Source organism: Orcinus orca, chromosome 14 (assembly GCF_937001465.1).
Source record: "Orcinus orca chromosome 14, mOrcOrc1.1, whole genome shotgun sequence".
Taxonomy (NCBI): domain Eukaryota; kingdom Metazoa; phylum Chordata; class Mammalia; order Artiodactyla; family Delphinidae; genus Orcinus; species Orcinus orca.
Genome location: NC_064572.1, coordinates 59,263,022 through 59,285,317, shown reverse-complemented (window position 1 = coordinate 59,285,317; position 22,296 = coordinate 59,263,022). Strand labels below are relative to the sequence as shown.

Here is a 22,296-nt window from a genome sequence, read left to right as displayed (position 1 = left end):
GCTTAGTATTGAAATTATATTTCAAACTGTAAAAGTTGAACTATTATTTTAAGTGAATGACAAATAGTGAGGCCCATTTCAATGCAGAAGAACAAATAGGAAAAAATGAAAATCTCCTGACCCAGAAGTTGGATTGCAAAAATAACACTAACTCTTCCAGTTGTAATAAGAACTTCAAACTAATGAATATCATATTTTGGAAAGCCATCTTTAGCTAACTTTCAGCCAGCAGGAAAGAAAGGATAGAGGGTTTTATTTTCAGACTTTCTGCTCTGGCAATAAAGAGGCTCCAAGCAGGCTTTCCTCCTTCAGAATAACCTAGTTTAAAAAACAAAACAAAACAAAAAAACTCATAAAAGGTATCAACTAGAGTATCTGGGGCATGAAGCTTTTTAAAATAGCTTTTAAAACCTTAAGGCAAAAAGTATGTATCTTGACATTAGATTTTATTTTTTTTACTGGTATGGCTATTCTGAAATGTATTTTTATAGTGCTGCAAACATTGGCAAGACAGTTCCTTCTTTCTCCTCTATTCACAGAAGGTGATGCATCATAATAGATCTAACCATAACAGAGCAACATTTCAGTTTTACTGCCATTAGGGTACTGAAGAACATAAGCCTCTCTGTGGCTTTTCTTACCAGCATAGTTAAATTATAATATATGTTACCCTTCTCAAACAAAATCTCAAAATTTCACCTATAATTTCTGGGGAATAAAATCCCAAACTTCATTTTGCATTCACTAGCATTAAAAAAAAAAAAAAAAAGCTTTGAAAACTAAGTATTTCCCACTAGAATAAAATTCCCATTTGACTTCATCACAGTAAAAAAAATTATGTAAACACAAACTTAAGATAAATTTAATTGAAGAAGACATTCGTTACAGATTTTAACAATGCTTACCATTCTTTAAACACCATATACATTATTAATATATACCGTATATTTCCAATCAATTCCGTTCTTAGGCTCAATTTAAGAAACACAATTGTAACAGGTTTTATACAAAAAATACTTCACTTCTAAGAAAGTAGACAAACTGCACAAAAACAGTACATGTATAATGTGCATAGCAAGATAGCTTGAAGCATCTATGTATGGCTTTCTTTAAAATAAAATTATTGGGGGAGTGGGCCCATTTGGGACCTAATGTTACAGTTGACGTATGTAAACTGTTTCACATCTTTTAGGCACTTGCTAACAATAGTGTTCAATCCCTGAAAACTGAATTTATCAAAAAAAAGAAATTGTACATCTGAAATGAAAACCAAAAAAATAACATGGGTAAAGTCTTACATATTCCTTTTAAATTAAACGACAAGTTTTATTAGTGCATGCACAGAACTAAATTGAAAGAAAATAAACTTTTTATGTCAAAAACTTTCTGTGCAAAATTTACATAACTGAAAGGTACAAAAATATGTACAGGTTTTAAATTCTTTGTTATATACAGAAAAGGAGCCCTGAAGTTTTCAATCAATGAAAATGTCATAACACTAGTAGTAACAATGTAACAAAAATTATATAGTATGTAATTTTTTAATACAAGAACTCCATTGTCCAATGGTCCAACAAAATTTGATTCAAACTTACAAAGTGGGAAGTTTAAATTGATGATTCTGTTGTCACGAAAATATTCATTTTAAAACTCTACCTGTTGGGCATATCCCTTCGGAATCTGTCCTGAAGTGTTATGCACTGTCACTGAGTCCACTATTAATGCTTCTTCAATTTCCAACTGCAAACAATCAGTAATCTGCTTTGGGTTGTCAGTCATACTGAGAAGTTGCTAACAAAAATGGTTTGTCCCGATGTGGACATGTTCAGACACTAATAATAAACACAAAAGTATGATTTGCTTTGCTAATCTTACTTCAAAATATTGTTTCTGAGGAATAATTTTTAATTTTCAAGAAAAGCCATTCCCTTGGAAGTGCTTCTATGTTTCACTCTTTTTAAAGGGATGGCAACCAAGAAAAAAAATTGGCCACTTGGTTTATGAGGGGACAAACAATTTAAATCAAATAAACATAGTTCTGTGGAAGGGAATCACTGGGGAATATAACCAAATTCAAAAAAATGTTCAAGTTCTTTAAATGAACTTCAAACTAGACAAAGAGTTTAATTCTTCTCTCGAGATTGCCCATCTACTGCAACGCTTGAGAGCCATTTAGAAAAAGAAAATCACCTTGGAAGGGTGTTCCAATCAATGACATGTAACACAGCTTACAAGGAAAAAAGATCTGCTTGTCAAAAACTCTTATCAACCATCATATGAGGTGTAACTGTAGTGAGTTAAATGTACCCTCAAAGGAGCTTAACTACCTTCAAAAGAACTACATTTTGCAGATGTAGAGTAAGTTCTTTACCCAAGTTCTCTTAGAGTATCTTCACAAATGATGAGAAACTCCTTCAGTTCCATAATGAAAGAGCTCTCAACCTCTTCAGGGGAGCTACAGTTATCAGAATCATAAGGCTGGTGGAAGAAGAGAGGGAATGGGGCTGTCACCTGTTACTCTCTACTAAGAGTCACTAAACTCGGAAAACTGTTTTATCAAAATTTTTAGCCCTAACTTCCCGAGAACACATTTTAAAAAATTAAATCAAGGTATATCTGTGCTGATTAGTTTCTTTCAAAACTTACATGTGCACTGACAGCATTTTCAAATATCACACTAAAACTTTTGCTCTTCCATGGAAATATAGTCAACGTTTAAATGTTTAACTTCAGGTACTATATTGAAGTAAAAAATGTCTGCATTAGTAATTCAACCCACTATTTTCTTCTAAGGTACTTTTACTTTTCTTTTCCTTGGTAATTACAGTAAATTATTCTAACATGTTCCAATCACGAGTAGCTTCCATTAAATGTCTCTGACCATGACCAGCCCAAGCATCCTGATTGTCAAATACTCTACCACAAAACCAACAGTTAAATTTAGCCTTCAGAACATTTTCAGAGGTAGTTTTCACAATCTGGTAATTGTTTTTGCTTGTCTTTTTGAGAGTTAATTTTAGCACAAATCTTTCTTTCACAGAACTAACAGGTTTAAATGTTTTGTGCCTCTTGGGAAAATCATCGTAAGTTGTTTTAGAAGGGTTATAACAAACTGGTTTCAGTAACGCACTGATAGTTCTTTTTGACAATGAAACCTTAAGTACACGTCCATTAAATTTAGCAATAGTTTTCATTACATTTGCTACTTCTGGGGCATCTGCATCAGGATGATTCAAAACTACAACTGGTTGGTTTCTCCTAGGACATTTCACAAGCTGTTTGGAACTGAAGGGGAAAAGCCGCAAAGTTCTGACTGAATCTTTTGAAAGCCTAGGTCTGCTGAATCCGAATGATTCATGGACATCTTCAGGCTTTGCTTTTTCTTTACACTTTCTGTGTAATGCTTTTTTTCTTGGAGGTTCTTGGTAACTATCCCTACACTTGCGTTTACAGTTTCTGTTTCTAGATACAAAGGAAGTTTCAGAATCTTTACTTCTTTCATGAGTTTTTATTCTTGAACATTTCTTTTTCGAAGTCTTTTTCTTACTGAAGTTTCTCTCAATTCTACAATTTGTTTTACACCGTAATACCCTGGCCTCTGAATGGTCAGTGATACCTATTGGTTCCTCAGAAGATTCTGGGCATGTTGCAGTAGAAGTTATCACAATTTCATTTGCTGGCATCATATCATCTAGTAATAAGGGTAAGGCATCTCTAGAAGATTCTGGCTCTTTCTGCTCTCCTCCTATAGTCTGATGAGATGGTACATTGTCTTTCTGCAATGAGGACGCAGAGTTGCTTACTGACAGATTATTAGCAGCAGTCACATTTAAAACAGGGTTAAAAATTTTCAGCAATATTTTTTGTGGTGTTCCTTCAGGTTTCTTTGGCTGTATATTTTTATAATAAGTACTATTCTGGACTAATTTAGACTTAAGCAGCTCAGTCTTATTTGGCATCACACACTTTAAAAAAACAGCTTGTTTGCCATCAGGCAAAAGAGTGTAAAGAGGTGGTTTTGGAAAAATCTTGTTCTGCTGTTTTACTGAATCTGAGATATTCAACTTAGTGCCCTGATGCTCAGATACTGTATTAGGAGCAGGAACACCTTTCACTGAAGAACTTGCTGGCGTTTTAATAATGTAAGGGCCTTTTAATGACAAAGTATTTTCTGAGCTACTTTTCATGCTCAAACAGCTGCCAATGCTGGAACAAAGTGCAGGGGTTAGACAATTACTGTTTGGTTCTACTTTTAAAAAAGGTGTTCTGCAAGGCTCCTTACTTGTAGTTCCACAAGCTTGAGCATTCTCAGTTTTGACAGCAGAAACACCTTCAAGTTTCCCATTATTAAATGTTAAAATCATCCCAGGTTTCTTGTTTAAAAGGAGAGAGGCAGGGACACCTTGTGTATTAACCAATGGAAGTGGTCTTCCTGAAACGTGTAATGTAGGCTTGTTAGCAACGTGCAATGGTACAAAAAAGCCTTTTGGAGTCTGAACAAAGATAGCCTTTTTTGGTTCTGAATTTACAAGTGGACTCTGCACATACAAAGAACCTACATTTTGCGTAGTGGCTCGTAGTTTGTCTTTTACAAGCTGCTGTGTAATTATTGCATCTGACTGAGTCTTAAGTAATGTGCCAAAACCAGAAATTCTAGGAGTCTTCTCTGAATCTCTCACATCTTGTGACATTGACAACATTTGTTTTTCTTTTCCACTAAATTTTAAATTCAGATAATTTGTAGCCACATTAATCCCCATATTACCAGATGGAATTGGAAAGAAGCCTTGTACTTTCAAGTCTTTTGAAGATTCAACTATTTTGTCTTCTCCCTCATGTTTCTGAAATGACTGGTCACAATGAAGCGGCAGGTCTTTATCTGGAGTGTTACTAGAGTCTTGTTTTACATCAGGTTTTGCTTTTAATACATCTTGAAGTAACTGGTTTATTTCAGGTGGCAAAAGTTCTGACGCCTGTTGGCTCTGGAGAGAGAAAACAGATGTAATTCTAGGCATCATAGGTGATTCACCACTAGAAACGTCATCCCATTTAGGCTTTTCAGTCATGCTCTCTAAATTCTGATTTTCATTAGTGTATAGGTTCTGCCCATCAATGTTTTGTCCTTTTTCTAAAACACACTGTTCTTCAATTTCAGCTTGTGCTTTTAAAGTTCCATCTTTAGTATTTAAACGACTAATAGATGCTAACAGGCTATCTGGGTTTGAGCTCTCCTTCCTCACTAGTGATAAAACTGACTCACTTATTGGTTGTTGAACTGCTGTCTTGCTTGATGAAGATTCTCTTTGAGGGTTTTCACACACTGCTGTCCCTGAAAACCTATGACGTTTATTAGAATTATTCACTTTTGAGTAATTATGAAAAGGTAATGATCCTTGGTTGGAAGATTCAACAGGTAACTCAGAGTTGACATAATTAATGCAATAGTTATGCATATCTCCACTGTTGTATGAGTTTGGTTTGGTAGTACAGGTGACTTTATCTTGACTTTTAATGGCACTACCTGATACCTCAGGGTGACACTGAGTAATATGACTTCCCCATAAGTCAACATTCTCTCTCGTTTCTACTTTTGTGGTCAAATTCACCGATGCTGTGCTCAATTCTGATGTTACTGGCAAAGGAGAAACACTTTTTCCATCATCCATTGTTGGAAGCATATTACTTGTTTGAGATAGCAAAGCCATTTCTTTTTCTGAAGTTACCTTCCCTGAAAGTATAGGAGATGAAGATGAAAATGGAGTAGCTGCTTTCATGTAAACTGTGTCATTTAACTCAGTTGTTACTCCTGTTAAAAATGCAGTAGTGTCCAAAGTCTGGGGCTGCAAAATTGCAGTATTGTCCCTTACAGCACCTGACTGTGAGCCTGGTGAATATAAATTCTGTTTATTGGTAGGCAACAGTTTTATTACAATATGTTGTTTTCCATCCACCATCTTAAAGCCCATAAACTTAGCACTGTAGTTAGCAGGAATTGTTATTCTATTATTTTTTACCATTAACACTGTAGGTCCTTGTACAGCAGTCTTCAAGAAACCTGAAGTAGAATTTGATCCCTCTTCAGCTCCGTTACATTGCCCAGTGGACAGAAGAGTTGGCTTTTCTGACTCTGACTCAGCAGGTTTATCATTATTCTCACAGTATAGTCTTTCATCCTTTTCTTCATTTATATGTTCCTGAACAAGATGGCTCTGGTCTTCAGATTTAGCCTGTGTTTTGTTCACTTTTTTAAGCACTTGAGTGTTTCTTTCTATACTTCTGTCACTTCCATTGTTGATTTTCTTACGTTTCCAGAATGTCTTCCTTGATGCACCTATTTTATATCTTTTCAATATTAGTTTAAGTCCTGCTGAAGTCTTTGCCATCCTTTTTTCATATTTGTCTTTTTCCAGTTTTTCTTTCGCATATAAATGTTCTTTGTGCAAAGTTATAACATGTCTTACAAGGTGCTCTCTCCTGGTAGCACCATAGCTACAATATTGACAAGTGAAGGGAAACGTACCAGAATGAATATGAAGGTGCTTCTGAAGCTCTCCTTTGGTTAAACATATATAATGGCATTTACCACATCTATAAAGGATTTCGTTATGTCTATGTATGTGCTGAACAAATGTGCCAACATCCTGGGTGGAGAATTCACACTTTTCACATTGAAAATTACCATTTACACAATGTGTGGATGAAAAATGCTTTGTCAAGTCTAATAAAGTATATAAATTCTCATTGTTACAAATGTCACATTTTACTAAAGTAATTCTATGGGTTCGTCTATGTTGTTTGAATACCTGGAAGTCGTTTGCTGAAAAACTGCACATTTCACAAGGATATGAAGGTAATTCACCACGGTGCCACATTTGGAAGTGTTTCTGCAAATCATTTGGGCTATACCGAGTACTATCTCGGCACTTCAAACAGTTGAAGTTGAGTATTTTTGCAGACATTTTTATACCTTCTTCTTCAACTCTCTCAGACTTATGGAGTAACATACACTCCTCTACACAGCTTACAGTCTTTATACCGATAGATTTTCTTGCAGTCTGTGGTTTATGCTGAAATAATTTTCTGTATTTGTCAACTTCATGTTTCAATAGGACCTCACTTGGAATATTTATCTTCGGCAAAACAATTTTCACATTTTTTAGTTCATAATGAAAACTACTTTCTGAAATTTTTGGTTTAAGTACTGATCTGATAGTATCAACTCTCTCATTTTTCACATCATAATCTCTTTTTAAAGTATTCTGTTTTTCATCAAAAAATAAATGTTTCTGTTCAGATGGCATGATTTAACCAAAAATATCCCAATTTCTTTTTTTCCTGCAAACTCTTGAAGTTACTTGTAATTTGAACAGGAAACAATACTGTGCCGAGACATCTTCAAAATACCAGGACTTTTCCCACATTAACTCACCTAAAATCAAACAAAGAACTGAAATTTTCATCACAGAAGTATCAGTAAAATTCATATTTTAAGTTTATTTTGGCACAAAGCAAGAATGTTGATCAAACAAAAGACAGAAAAGACCTATTAAGTATTTTAAGAACAGCTTACCAAGAAGTAATAGTCTGAAGTAGAAATGACACTAATCTGGATCTCAGGAAATACAAGCTTTACTTCCAGCTCTGCTCTGTAACACTGGGTAAGGTTTGACTTCTCTGCACCTCAGTTTCCTCATCTAAAGAAAACCACAATTGGATATGCACCTTTAAGCTCTAAGATTTTATATAACATTGATACTACAGTTTTTAAACAGGATTTTAAAAATCTCAACAAGAGAGCCCTATAACCTTAAGTTCCACTGACACACATGGTTCTAATTATACATATATACCATTAACTTTCTCAATTACTTAGTTGACCCTATAGCTATTACCTTGTGAGAATTTCAACAGACTTCTCTGCAGATTTTCTACTTCCCTAGTGCCTCAGGGATAATTTACGTTTAAAATAAAAGTTTCATTCACCTAAACAACAATAACAAAAAGACATCGCCTGCTGTCTCGAGTCAGCATTAATAACTGGTAAAAAAAGAAGAAATTAAAAGGAGTAACACATTTCCCTGGGGTACTCCTAAGTCTAGCTACTACTTCTGATTCCCTACCATTTTGGCTTTTTTTGTCCCTAGAACTAAGTCAGGTGGCAGCAAGGCAAGCCCTTGGCAGATTAGAATGTACCCATTACTAGCTGCCTCCATTAATTCAAACACTTACTGGTTTGTGTTACTCTAGACAAGTCTCAATCTCTGTGTTTTAGTTTCTTCATCTATAAAATGAAAAAAAAAAATTAGTATTTCCCCTACCCCTTTCACAGGGTTGTTGTAAAGATTAAATGAGGACACATAAGTAACAGAATTCTGTAAAGTACTATATAAACTGTAGCTACCACCATTACTGTATGTGATCACCATGTATGAGACATTATGATTCATGGTGCAGAGGAACAGAAAACAGTAGAGTTAAAAAGATGTGACAGGGACTTCCCTGGCTGTCCAGTGGTTAAGACTCCATGCTTCCACTGCAAGGGGTGCGGGTCTGGTCTGATCCCTAGTTGGGGAACTAGGATCCTACATGCCACACAGCAGGGCCAAAAAAAAAAAAAAAAAAAGAATGTGACAATATATTGCTGAGAATGGAATCTGACTACTGAAGGTTCAGTAGTAAATATATCAAGCAGTACTACATTTTCTTACTTTCATGGTCTTAAATATGTATATGAGTAATAGATATAATTAGGTAAGCTAAAAAAATAAAGTATAAATCACATTAAGCTTCATCCATGTCTATCCAAAGGTCTCACCTCTAAACTTCAATTAATCTAAGTAACTAGGAACTTCACTGTTTTAAAAATCCCTTCTGAGAGAATAAAATTAAAAGTTAAATTACTTTACATTACTACTAAGAGGCCCTTTGAATATTTCTCAAACTTAAAACTTTTGGTTGGGTCTAAAAAACACCTTCAATATTTTTCAAATATATATATGCTAACTTGAAAATGAATTCATTAGAAGGGTATGAGTTTACTGAAAAAAATTTTTTTACATACCATGCCTAATACAGTAAAAAAAATATTAAATTTTTTACTATATTATTTAAAGCTAAATGTAAAAACTTTTTCTTCAAAAGTAAGAATAATAATAAATGGCTGGAAAAAAGTTCAATGATACCTGGTGGATACTTCACACCAACTGAGAAGATTCTCTACAGAGTATCACATTCTCAACAGTGAGTGACAAGCATCATGGTCATCTATGGAGTTTACACCATACCAGAATCTGAGGGTGGGGCTCAAATATGTGAAACTTTTAAAGCACATTAAGTAATGATTCTTCCACATTTGGATACCATATTGTGGTCACTCCAGACTATCCATACCCAAGCTTTTGTATTTCTATATATAATCAAGAGAAGTCTGTATCATAGGTTTCATTACAAAAGGCAAATTGCTTCTTATAGTAATATTATGTTTCCAAAAATGTATAATGCTAAAAAATTACGTATTTTGATAATATTTCTAAATATCATCAACTTCATTTCAAAATACCTATATAATTTAAAATTTTTCTTAGAAGAAAACACATATCCCAAAGTTTGACAATCAGTGGGATTTAAATAACTTCATCAACTAATACTTACTAAAAAAATACCTACTATAAATGTGTTGCATTTTGATGAGTGCTATGGAGAGATGCAAAAACATGGTCCCTACCCTTAACTGCAGCTTGCAATCTAAAGGAAGAGGCAGGACAAATAAGTTAATATACTGCTTATTCAGAGTTGATCATCCAGCAACCTTAAGCTTCTAATACAAAAAAATAGAAAATAATTAAGTAGGATGCATGGCAGCCAAAACAGATGCCACAGAGTTCACCCATTAGTGTACATGCCCCTTTCTCACATACAAAACAATGCTGAAGGGCTTCCCTGGTGGCGCAGTGGTTGAGAGTCCGCCTGCCGATGCAGGGGACACGGGTTCGTGCCCCGGTCCTGGAAGATCGCACATGCCGCAAAGCGGCAGGGCCCGTGAGCCATGGCCGCTAAGCCTGCGCGTCCGGAGCCTGTGCTCCACAACGGGAGAGGCCACAACAGTGAGAGGCCCGTGTACCGCAAAAAGAAAAAAACAATGCTGAAAAAAGGGACCACCTCATTAAGAAATCCACTTAGCTTTTACCTAAGTCTGATAACTGCTAATTAACTGATGTTGAATGTCATTATTTTTTATATTTAATGTATGGCATATATAATGAAGCTTTAAGAGAGTTTGTGCATTTTAGGTATTTTGGGGTTTATTTGCCCTCAAATTTTAAGTTTGGAGAATGTGTTTTATTTTTTTCAACCTGTTTTATGTGGAAGCAATCAAAGATGACACCTGGTAGCAAATTATACTACGGTTGCCATCTATGGGGGGGAAAAATGTGTTCCATTAAAAAAAAAAAGGAAAGAAATTTTATTATAATTTTAATCTTCCAACCTATTAGCTAATGCTATTTTCACTACAGACCAATCTCTACACCCCACCAACAAGGATTACTGATTTTAAATCTCCTACTTAAATTACTGCCTTACATATATGTATTATTATCTCATAAGACTTGAACAACATCTCATCAAGCCTTAAAATAATACTATTTGTTTAAAGTATGACTGGCCCTTTAAAGTAACCCAGAGTTTGCTGCATCAAGATAGCAACTCAAGCCATTTGATTTTCTCCCTCTCCCAACTGAAACACAAACCAAAAAATATAATTAAAACAAATCCTACAAAATGGCAAGAAACTAAAACACATTCCACAGCTATGCCACAAGGTGTTTGGAAAGAAAAGGTCCAGAGAGAGAAGAGTGAAAACAAATGCTGATCAAGCAGCACTTTTAAAGTACCACTTTTCAAGAGGAAGCACACTAGGAGACATTCATTCAACCAATATTCAATGAGTATCTATCTATTATGCCCTAAGTAAAAAAGTAACAAGTCCACCCACTCCCTCTCCTAAACATACCTTGTGAGAGAAGTGAGGGCTTGAGAGGAAGCTTGTGTGAAGCCCTTTGGGGTGACAGAAGGCTCAGGCTGAGGTATGGGAAGAGAATGAATCCAGGGCTTTGAGCTGGGTCCACAAACCAGACACAGTTGGGGGTTGCTAGCACCAGCTGTCAGGAGAGATGTAAAGAAGACATCATTTCTGAACAAAGATACATCTTCCTAAATCCATGGCCATCTTGTTCTGTTTAAGAGTGCTGCCTTTTCTCAATGTAAGTAAATTACTAACTCTAAGCTGTCAGAAGAAAATTACATTAACTTTCTCCACTTCATCTAACCAACTACGAAAATCTTGGTTTATTCTCCAACAATACATCTCAACTCCCAATGCCATCAAAAAAGATAAGCAGGCAGAAACATCACTGGATGCAGCAGCTCAAAAAAGGGAAAATAATCTGAACACTCAGAGAAACCTCTCACCCATTCTCTCAACCAGCAGTGAAAACGAATAACTACAATGAAAGTTACTGGAGGAAAACAGAGAAAGCTTAAAAAAAAAAAAAAATCAAGTAGTGATTGGCAATGTCACTAAGACCTGAGCTAGTATACTGAGAAAAACAAAAAACAAAAATAAAACATACTACCGGGCTTCCCTGGTGGCGCAGTGGTTGAGAGTCCGCCTGCCGATGCAGGGGACACGGGTTTGTGCCCTGATCCGGGAAGATCCCACGTGCCGCGGAGCGGCTGGGCTTGTGAGCCATGGCCACTGAGCCTGAGCGTCCGGAGCCTGTGCTCCGCAACGGGAGAGGCCACAACAGTGAGAGGCCCCCACACAGCAAAAAAAAAAAAAAAACATACTGCCATGAAAGGGAGAACGAAGTAGATGGGGGAGAAATAATGGTTTTGAAAACAGGAGAAAAAAATTACATGGAGTTGTTGCTTTTTTTTTTTAAAGCCTTGAATTTTCAAAATCAAAGGCTCCCCAAAATGCCAGGCAAGATTATTAGTGGGAAAATATAAAACTCAGTATCTAAACTTATCCTAGTAAAATGTTTGAATTAAAAGATAAAAATGAAATTTTACCAAAAAAGAGTGGAATGGGAATTACCTAAAAAGATATTCACAGCACCAACTTTAATCAGACATCAATATTAATCAGACATTTTACTCACAATTCGAAACACTAGAAGACAATGAAATAACATTTATAGAGTTCTGAGGGAAAATAATTAACCCAAGAATTAATTCTATACCCAGGAAAACTCTCATATGGGAGGGAAAAACACAATTTTAGATATGCAAAGATTCAGAGAATATACTACATATGCACTGTTTCTAGGAAAATTTTTAATACTTCAGCAAAAACCAAATTTCAGTCAGAAAAAAAAAAGAACTAAAAAAAATAATGTGATATAAAAGAAATATCTGTCAATAATAACATCTACAAAAGAGAAATAAATGTAAATATTTTGTAAACACAGTTAAGAAAGCAGAAAAGACTGGAGAATAGGAACATCTGCAAAATGACAAATATATAAGAAGCCCTTACAGAAAAATTAACGATGGGAAACAGAAGAGGTGACAATAGCAACAAAATTCTAGATACTGGAAAGGAGATAAGTAGTAAATGACCTTGCAGACTCAAGAAAACAATCCCAGGCAGACAGTGCAAACTAAGAACTAACCCATTTTATACTCTGAATCTTCAAAAGACTTAGGAACTGGCAGCACCAAGTCACTCTGAAATGGGAAGAAGAAAGGAGGAGGAAGATAAAATAAAGAGAATTTTGGAGAAAGCTGCTTGAGTTTTGGTTAGATGCTAAGATTCTCTTCCCCACTCCATCAAGCTAGGTTACTGCTGTTCCCCAACCACAGCAGAAGTCTGGAGGTTATTCTCTGCAGAAAGTAAAACAGAATCTTTGAAATACAGGATACCAGACACAGCTGAGAAAGTGGGTACCACAACAAAAAGAAGAGGATTAAATGACCATATACATATGAGACACAAACCCCATGCCATGCCCCAGTTGGCTCCTAGGCTAAAACAGGGTTACTAAAAATGTGGTTTGCTGATGATCCATGAACCATTTGTCACCAGTCCATGACAAGATTTGTACAGAAACTGAGTAAGCATTTAGAAACTGTAACAGCACTTTCACAGTGTTAAGTTTATGTCTGTTGAATCCAACAATAAAAATTTGGGCTTGTTTTGCATGCTTTCTTTTTAAAATTTCATTTTCTTTTTTGTTTTTTACCATGCTAAAAATCATTTTATTTTTCGTTCGATAAACATTGTGCATGGATTTCCTATAAAATTTCATTTTCTAGAAATAAAGGCACTACAACATACTAATGATGGGAATGTAAGCTGACAGAACTTTCATAAAAAACAGTTTGTAAAATATATGTATTTATTATAAATATTATAATAATTTTTATAAAATAATATAAATATAAACATATCTACATCTACATATATGCTGGGGGAGAAAGTACATTAACTTCCAATTCACTCCTAGAAATCTATCCTAAAGGTAATAATCAGATGTTCACAGAAGCACTGTTTACAAAATCACAAAATTAAAAATAACTAAAAGCCCAGCAATAAATACGGTATTTCTATTCAATGGAATATTCTTCAATTTTAAAAGCAACATTGTAAACCCACATTTATTAACAGGAAGAGATCCAAGACACATTAAGTGAAAAAAACAGAACTCAAACAGTAGACATGTTAGGATTTAATTTGTTCAACTATTAGATGGGTAGAAAATAGATGGATAAACAGACACATGGTCCCCTACAAACTCTCAGTAAGAAGTCAAGAACATACACGCAAAAAATGTTTATAGTGATTACTGGTTATCCTTAGGTCAGTGTTTCTTAAAATGTTATCCTTGGATTACTACGACCTCCACACTGGCATACTTCCTTATCACAGCACAAGCAAATAGCTTACATTTGGATGTAACAAGAATGACAATCTCTTTGTCCCTAGACCACACTATTATGAAGCTTTATCAAAAAAAGTGGCATGAATCCATGAAACTTTTGTAATTCTCAAACAAAGCAACTGACTTTCTGGTAAACCAACTAAGCTTTTCCTGAACAAACTCAAAATAGTAAACTTGACACCAGTACAAAATTGAAGAATGTTGACACTAAAGGTGGACAAGAAATTAAAACAAAATAGGTATTATTCAATGCTGTCCTCCCCTTATCAACACACAGGTACCCAATTACACTGTAACAGCTACAAAGCTAATGGCAAACATAATACTCAGAGAATGAAGAACTATGCTATTAGATGTCACTATACCTCATAAATTCATGCTATGAAGAGAAATTTTTTAATTTAACAATTAATTTGAAAGCCATGAGGTTATTTAAAAAGTAAAAAGAGAGTTGGCACCACCAGAATAGCAGTTCTGTATGCACTGCTGTTAAACAAATAAAAAGTTGTATGTATTTTATACAGAAAACAAGTAGTATTCAACTAATAATACGATTCCTGATCTTGGTACATTGTTAAAAGAAAGAATAAAAATTGTAACATCAATCTAAATTTGACTTTTTTTTTCTATACACTATATAAAGAAATAAATAGCAAGTATAATGTTGAACTGTTTTTGCAGTAGTTAAGCATATAATTCTTTAATAAAGTACAGGCTTTGATCTGACAAAATTGTATTTATTCTTATTTTCTTTTCTAGTGTTCTCATTAAGTTTTGGTATTGGTATTATGAAGAATTTGTGAAATGAATTGGGGTACCTTCCATCATTTAATCTGCTCTTGAACAGTTCACTGAACATGAGACTTGCCTGCTCTTTAAAATTACACAGACTGCACCAACACACCATATGGGTCTGGTACCTCTTTAAATTTTAGACTTACAATCTTTGTAAGTTCTTCTACGGTTTCTGGGATCTTTGGGTTTTCTACTGCTTAAATCACTTTTGGCAATTTATGTTTTCCTTGAAAAAAAAAAGCAATTTCCTTCACATTTTCTAAGTATACCTCCATAAACCATACTTTTAACAATCTATCCTACAGAAATAAAAGCACAACATAGAGATATGTATCAGTAGCACTTAAATGTCCACGAATAGGAAAATGATTAAGTAAATTATGGAATATCCACATGAAAACAATATAAAGAAAGAGGTATATGTATTGAATTGCCTTGGAAAGATATTTATTGTGAAATTTTTTTAGTTTTCAAAAAAGGAAGTTGCAGACTAAGGCATGTAATATATTTTTAAATTAGCAGGAAAGAGCCTTGTTTTTATGTCAGAAGCAAAGATCCTATGAGTACATGTTTGTACATAGACAAATTTATAGATATCCTTCAAACTACTGATAACAGGTTAATTTATTTTAAAGGAATGACAGCATGGCACAGCAAAAACAAAATAAAATAAAACAAAAACAAAAAACCAAACAAACCAAAACAACAGGGAAAGAATCATCAGATCTCATAAGAACCTTGACTGAAACCAAGAAGGCAATGTCACTACCACAAGTCTTTACTGAGGCCTGCCTGTATATTCCTGCCCTTGAATTCTAGGAAATTCTGTATCCTTAACATAATTCCCCCTTTTCAGCTAACATTAGCTTAAACTAGCTTAAGCTAGTTTTATTACTTGTAACCAAAGTTTCTTTCTGTTTTTTTTTAATTGGAGTATAATTGCTTTACAATGTTTTGTTAATTTCTGCTGTACAAGGAAGTGAATCAGCTATATGTATACATATATCCCCTCACTCTTGGACCTCCCTCCCATTCCCCATCCCACCCAGCTAGGTCATCACAGAGCACCCAGCTGAGCTGCCTGTGCTATACCACAGGTTCCCACTAGCTATCTATTTTACACATGGTAGTGTATTTATGTCAAATCTAATCTCCCAATTCATCCCACCCTTCCCTTCCCTCCCTGTGTCCACACGTCTGTTCTCTACGTCTGCATCACTGACATTAAGTTAATAGATCAATGTTGACTGTGTTTATTTCACAGAAAGGAAGGTTTTGTGATGATCCTTTAAAGAGTTAAACGACTTAAACATGTAAGAAAGGAGGAAAGGTTATCTAGACTAGAAAAAAAGAAATATTAGAAGAACTGCAGGATCTAGATCACAGACAGAATGGCAAGGTTAAGTAAGAAGACTACAGAGGCGGGCTTCCCTAGTGGCGCAGTGGTTGAGAGTCCGCCTGCCGATGCAGGGGACGCAGCTTCGTGCCCCGGTCCTGGAAGATCCCACATGCCGCGGAGCGGCTGGGCCCGTGAGCCATGGCCGCTGAGCCTGCGCATCCGGAGCCTGTGCTCTGCAACGGGAGAGGCCACAACAGTGAGAGGCCCGCGTACCGCAAAAAAAAAAAAAAAAAGAAGACTACAAAGGACAAATTTGAACTTGAAATGAAAGGTAACAAGGAGCCATCCATATTACTTTATGAGCAGAGAGTTATGAAAGCAGTACTTTAGAAATAGTATTAGAATGCTACTAGACAGCAAGATATATTGGAGAAAGAGAGTAAAAATAGAAGTGAGAAAACTAAGAGGACTAAGTGACAATCCAAACAAAAAAGTGAGGAACCAGAGAACTGGCAGTGTTAGCATATGTTAGGAATCACACAGTAGGTACAGAGAAAGTTTTTAAAAGATGATTCCCAGAATAAAATGCCAAGGATAGAGACTTAGAGTGAATCAAAAAGTGCCATTCCTGGAGAGTTTTTTTTGCTTTCTACAACGGAGTTTTGTTTTGCTTTAAAAAGCAAAAACATTCTACAGTGTTCAGCTTTAGTGAAAAGGTATAAAAAGAATCTATGTGCTAACTCACAACGTTCTAGTTGCTCAAACATTAAACAAAGAACTAAAAAAACTCTTAGTTTAGCCCTATTTGTGACTCAGCATGTACCTCTGTAACCTAACTTGTCACATTAATTGTCCATACACAGTTAAGAAAACTGATTAGTCATTATTTTTTATAACTACTGCATTCCTTGAGTTATTGAATTTTTCTCTGCAGAGATAACTGAATGCAAAACAATCATATAAACATACAATTGGAGACAGAACAAAGCAGCATGCAGCAGGAAGAGCTTGCTGAAAAACATAAAGTTCTGCCTAAAAGGAACCTAGAATACACAAAATACTAAAACTCTTATTTTCAAAGCAGAACCTATTTTATTTTATTTTTTAATTGGGGTATAGTTGTTTTACAATGTTGTGTTAGTAGAAACTAACAGAACCTATTTTAATGTCCTCAAAATAAACTATTATCTTTTCATGACTTGGAACATTTTGGGCTTACTCTTTTTGTAGCTGTTTTAAGTTTTTAAAAAGTTTACCCCAGAAGCTGACACCTATCTTATTTTAAACAAGTGAAAAATAAATATTGTAGAAATTTATATTGAAAGTCAGCTCCCTTCAAATCATTGTGGTCTAATGACCTAACTTACCACAAAAAAGAGAAATAAAAAGTTAAGTATGCAAATGTGCTCAAGTACAGATATAGAAATATTCAAAATGCTAGTGTACATGTAAGCCACATACCATTCAGGTAGATTTGTGACACTGGTATACAATTATGAAGGAGTTTAAAATAAAAATTAAAATACAGAAGCAGTTCCTGACTCAGATGAATCTTCTTTTTACTCTCTGAAACTATAACTGCTCACTGTACACACACACACAGCCCAACACATAAGATGCTTTCTGCTCCCCAATATATACACCTATATTTACCTTTGTTCATACTGTTTCCTTTCACCAGGCTTGTCATCCCTCTTTCTCTTAATTCAATTCTGGTCAAACTTCTTTTCTAATTCTACTTCCTGTAGGGACATGAAACATTCTGCAATACACACTGATTTCCCCCCTTCTCTGAATATTCATTTCAAGGATAGCCATTGCGCATCACTTTATTACACTTTTATCGATACATCATTTCATTTTTAAGTTTTACCTCCCAAGATAACTTACAAGCATCTTAAAAATAAGTTCTATTTCGTATTTCTCATTTATCCCTCACAAAAACCAAGAAGACTGGGCACACAGGGACCTAACAAATTCTTAATTCATTTATTCTTTTATTTTCGTCTCTCCATCCCCACTGGCATCATCTGAGTCCACTGTCATCTCTAACTTGGATTAAAATAATAGTCTTCCTAACTGGCATTCATGCTTCCCCCCTGCCCACCAACCCTTCTCTGAATCCATTCTCCACACAGAAGCAAAAGTGATCTTCTTAATATAAAACAGGTTACAGTATTCTCTGCTTAGAACTCCTCAGGGGCTTCCCAAAGCACTTAGCAAGCAAAATTTAATCTCTTGGCCAAGGCCTGCAAGAAACAGTGACATCTGGTCCTGGACTTCACTCTTCAACTTCATCTCATGCCACTCTTCCCATCTGTAAATATACTCCAGTAAGCTACCATATATAGACTCTCAGTTCCTCGATACTCCCTTCCTATCTTTCTTATCTCAGGCCTTTGCACCTGCTACTCCCTGCTTGAAATATTCTCTCTCCCATTCCTCAAATGGTTAGATCCTTCTTATCTTTTAGGCAGCTCAAATGTCACCATCTCAGAGAGGCTTTCCCCAACCTATAAGCCATTCCCTCCTCAATTAAAAGAAATACAAGAAATCCCCTTGTATTTCTTTTTCTATAACATTTTCCCCTCTGGCAATATTTTATTTATTTGTCAATTTATTTTCTATCTGTCTCTACCACTGGAATAAAAGCACATAAACACATGGACCACACCTGTCACGTTCTTTGCTATACCACCAGCATCTGGCACAGTGGTGGCCTTGTAGCTAGCACCAAATATGTGCCGGCCTTTGTTCTAAACCTTGGGAATACAGCAGTGAATGAAACAGACAAAAATCCCTCCCCTCATGGAGCTAACACTCTACTGGTTATTTAGATAATATCAACATAAGTAAATTATATAATATAGTCAAAGGTGACAAATGCTGTGGAGAAAAACAAAGTAGAGAAGGAAAGGCAGAACCAGAGTTCTAATTTTAAATACAAAGTCAGGGAGACCTCACTTGAAATGGTCTGTTTTGAGCTAAGATCTTAAGGAGCTGAGGCAGACAAGCAGCATTCCAAGAAAAGAAAAGAAAGAGTAAGTGCCAACACCCTGAGTGTGGAGTGTGCCTAACATGTCCGGTGAACAGCAAGAAGTTGGTCAGTATGATGGGAACAGAAAGCACCAGAGGGAAAGCAGCCGGAGAAGATGAAATCAAAGAAGTAATGAGGAGAGCTGCTGGAGCATTTCGGGTAGAGAAATAACATGAGCTGAATCGTTTTTTGAAAAGATCACTTTGGCTGCTATGTTAAGAACCCAGTATTTGAGAGGGAGGTAAAAATGGAAGCAAGGAGACCACTTTGGAGCCTATTATACGACAATTACCCAGGTAAGAGATGGTGGCTTGGTAGAGACAATAATGCATGGTCAGACTTTGAATATATTTTAAAGATAGAGCCTATAGGATTTGCTGACAGACTAAATTTGGTCTATGAGAGAAAGAAACACATCAAGGATAACTCTGAAAGTTCTGACCTCACCAACTGGAAGAAATGCGTTGCTCTTTACTAAGAAAAGATAGTGTGGGAGTAGTAGGTTTGGAAAGGATATCAAGAATTTGGTTTTGGTCATGTAGAATTGGAGATATCCAGTTGACATCCAAATGGAAACATGGAATGTGTAACCGAATACAAAATACAGAGGTCTAGGTGTTAAGATAAAATTTGGGGAGTTATTAGTCTGTGTATATATGTGTGTATGTATTTTTGTATATAGAACTGAATGAAAGGGGTAAGTAAAAAAAGAGAGAAGTCCAAGGCGTGAGCCTTAAGATACCCCAACATTTAGAGGATAAAGAAGAGAAGAGCTGGTGTGGCTGAAAGGAATGAGCAGTGAGAATGAAGGTAAATTAGGAGAGTGGTACCCTCAAAGCAAAGTGAAGAAAGTGGTTCCAGAATCATAATGATCAACTCTGTCAAATAAGATGAAGACTGAGAAATGACCCCTGGACTTAATGTCAAGAGTGCTGGTGACACTGATTAGAATGGTTTCAGTGGCTCACAAACATGAATTTAAGAGAAAATGGGAAGAGACATAGAGGTGTAATACAGACAACTGTTTCAAGGAATTTTACTACAAAGGACCAAGAAATAGAGGAGTTGGAGTTTTTTGATTTGTTTGTTTTTTAAAGGTAAAGAAATTATAGTATGATTGTATGCTCATAAAAATGATCCAATAAAAATGTTAAAATTAGTGATGGAAGAGAGAAAGAAAAGAAATGCAGGCAATGTCCTTTAGTAAGTGAGAAGAGATGCAATCTAGTGAACAAGTGGAAGAGTTGAACTTAGAAAAGAACAAAGATAATTCACCTGTAGTTACTGGAGAGAAAGAAAAGGACATCAGCAGGTGGGTAGATGTTATTGTGAGAGGTTGTGGAGAGAAATGCCTCATTTAAGTCTACGATAGGGGTTGGCAAACTACAGCCAACAGCCAATTCTGGCCTGCTGCCTATTTTTGTAAATTAAGTTTCATTGGAACACAGCCACATTCATTCATTTACATATTGTTTATGGCTGCTTTGGTGTTACACAGCAGCTGATAGGTACAATAGAAACCATATGTCCACAAAGCCTAAAATATATACTACCTGGCCATTTATAGCAAAAGTTTGCCAACCCTGGGATATTGGAATCTCTGTTAACTCTTTGAGCTGAGGACCAGATAGAAAAGAAGAAACAAAGAAGAAAGAAGAAAAAAAGAAGAAGATAAACAAAGAAGAAAGAAGATAAACAAAGACCTAGGAAACAACAGCATTTAGTGAGAATGACACATTAACCTATACATCATTCCTAATACCTGGAGCTCTAAACAAATATTCTATGAGTAATCAAACATTACTTTAATTTCACTCCTTATCTCTTTTCAAATGTTTTTATAACTATTGCTATATTAGTTTTGAACTGGCTTTATCTCTACAGAGGAGGTATGGTTTCGCCACTGTACTAAGGGAGCTCTCAAAAAGAAGGAGGTAAGAAGAAATTAACTACATATAAAACACAGAACAGCATCGCAGGTTAATTACTTTTTTTTTTTTAATTTTCAAGGTGGATGGTTATTAGCAACAAGATCTTTTCCATGACAAATAAATATACACCACTTGAATACACTTATTTTATATCTTAGCATCACAAAAATGGTATCACACTGAAAGAAATACAAACATTTTACTCAAAGAAAGCTCCACCTTACTAGAAAGAAGCAAAATTTCTGCCTGGCTTTCCAAATACCTCACACATAGATTTACCTAAAACAGCCAACCTTATTTCCCATTACCTCTCATTCCCCCAAAATACAAATTGTTATTGTCAAACCAGTCTCCTCCCAATCTTGGATGAGCACTTAATCATTTTCAACTCCATCCATTCTTCAATTATTCTTTATGCCTATCAAAACCCAATTCATAAGTCAAAATCCATTTGAAGTTATATCTCCTTTCAAGAAACCTTTCTAGACTGGGCCAGCCCTCACTAATTTCCTCCCTATCAGAACTCAGACTTATAACCCATATGACTGTGCGTTCATTTAACCTTTTTAGCCATTTGTATTATGTTCCATGTATATTAATCTGGATTACTTAACTAAACTATAAGCACTTTGAAAGCAAAGAGCTCCTCTTATTCTTATATATTACTAAAAAGCTAAGTACACCACAGATTATTCTCAACACACGCTTGTTGATCTGTGTAACCTAAGTATATAAAAATGTGCTGTATTAGAAAAAGTCCACCATCCACTCAGCCAAGTATGTACAAACCTTGACTACCCAGGCAGGTGCACATACTTGTACACACTACTATGTATCCGATAAATATTTGTAGATTGAATGAAGGACTAAATACATGTATAATGAATGAATGCATGCATGCATGCATGAATAAAAGGTATCTTTTATAAGGCAGAGGGAAAGGGCAAATTATGTATGGACGTGAATGATCAACTTGAAGCTATAGATCTTAAATTCATAAAGGCCATATATTCATCAGGAGGTTTTCTGCTACAATCCAATTCAAACTAATTTATATGCAGAATTTTGGGCCAAGGGACTGGAAAGGACACCAGGGTAGCAGACAGAATCAAAAAAACCCCATAGATACCTCATACCGTGGCTCCTGGGACTAAAAGTGGTACTCTATCTCCATCTATCTCCCATCTATATGGCTTCACTTTCACCTACTACAAATGCGGTTCTCATACACATAGGAAAGAATGTCACTAG

At 35.5% G+C, this 22,296-nt stretch overlaps 1 protein-coding gene across 45 annotated transcripts in view; it reads right to left on the bottom strand.

Moving 5' to 3' along the window:
* The window catches only part of ZNF518A (zinc finger protein 518A), a 92,197-nt gene that overhangs the window by 38,590 nt on the left and 31,311 nt on the right, over window positions 1-22,296 (bottom strand). For 10 of the 45 annotated variants that reach the window (XM_033425654.2, XM_033425653.2, XM_033425649.2 and 7 more), the window contains 5 exons: window positions 17,731-17,819; window positions 11,012-11,159; window positions 8,230-8,281; window positions 7,571-7,694; window positions 836-7,429 (listed from right to left, as the gene is read on the bottom strand). In XM_033425654.2, coding sequence (XP_033281545.1) covers window positions 2,832-7,301 — 4,470 coding nt within the window. In that variant the 5' untranslated portion in view covers window positions 7,302-7,429; window positions 7,571-7,694; window positions 8,230-8,281; window positions 11,012-11,159; window positions 17,731-17,819 and the 3' untranslated portion in view covers window positions 836-2,831. Of the gene's footprint in view, window positions 1-835; window positions 7,430-7,570; window positions 7,695-8,229; window positions 8,282-9,666; window positions 9,745-11,011; window positions 11,160-17,730; window positions 17,820-22,296 lie in introns of those variants that run through there. The other 35 variants (XR_004482586.2, XR_004482596.2, XR_004482587.2 and 32 more) reach the window with 10 other exon arrangements.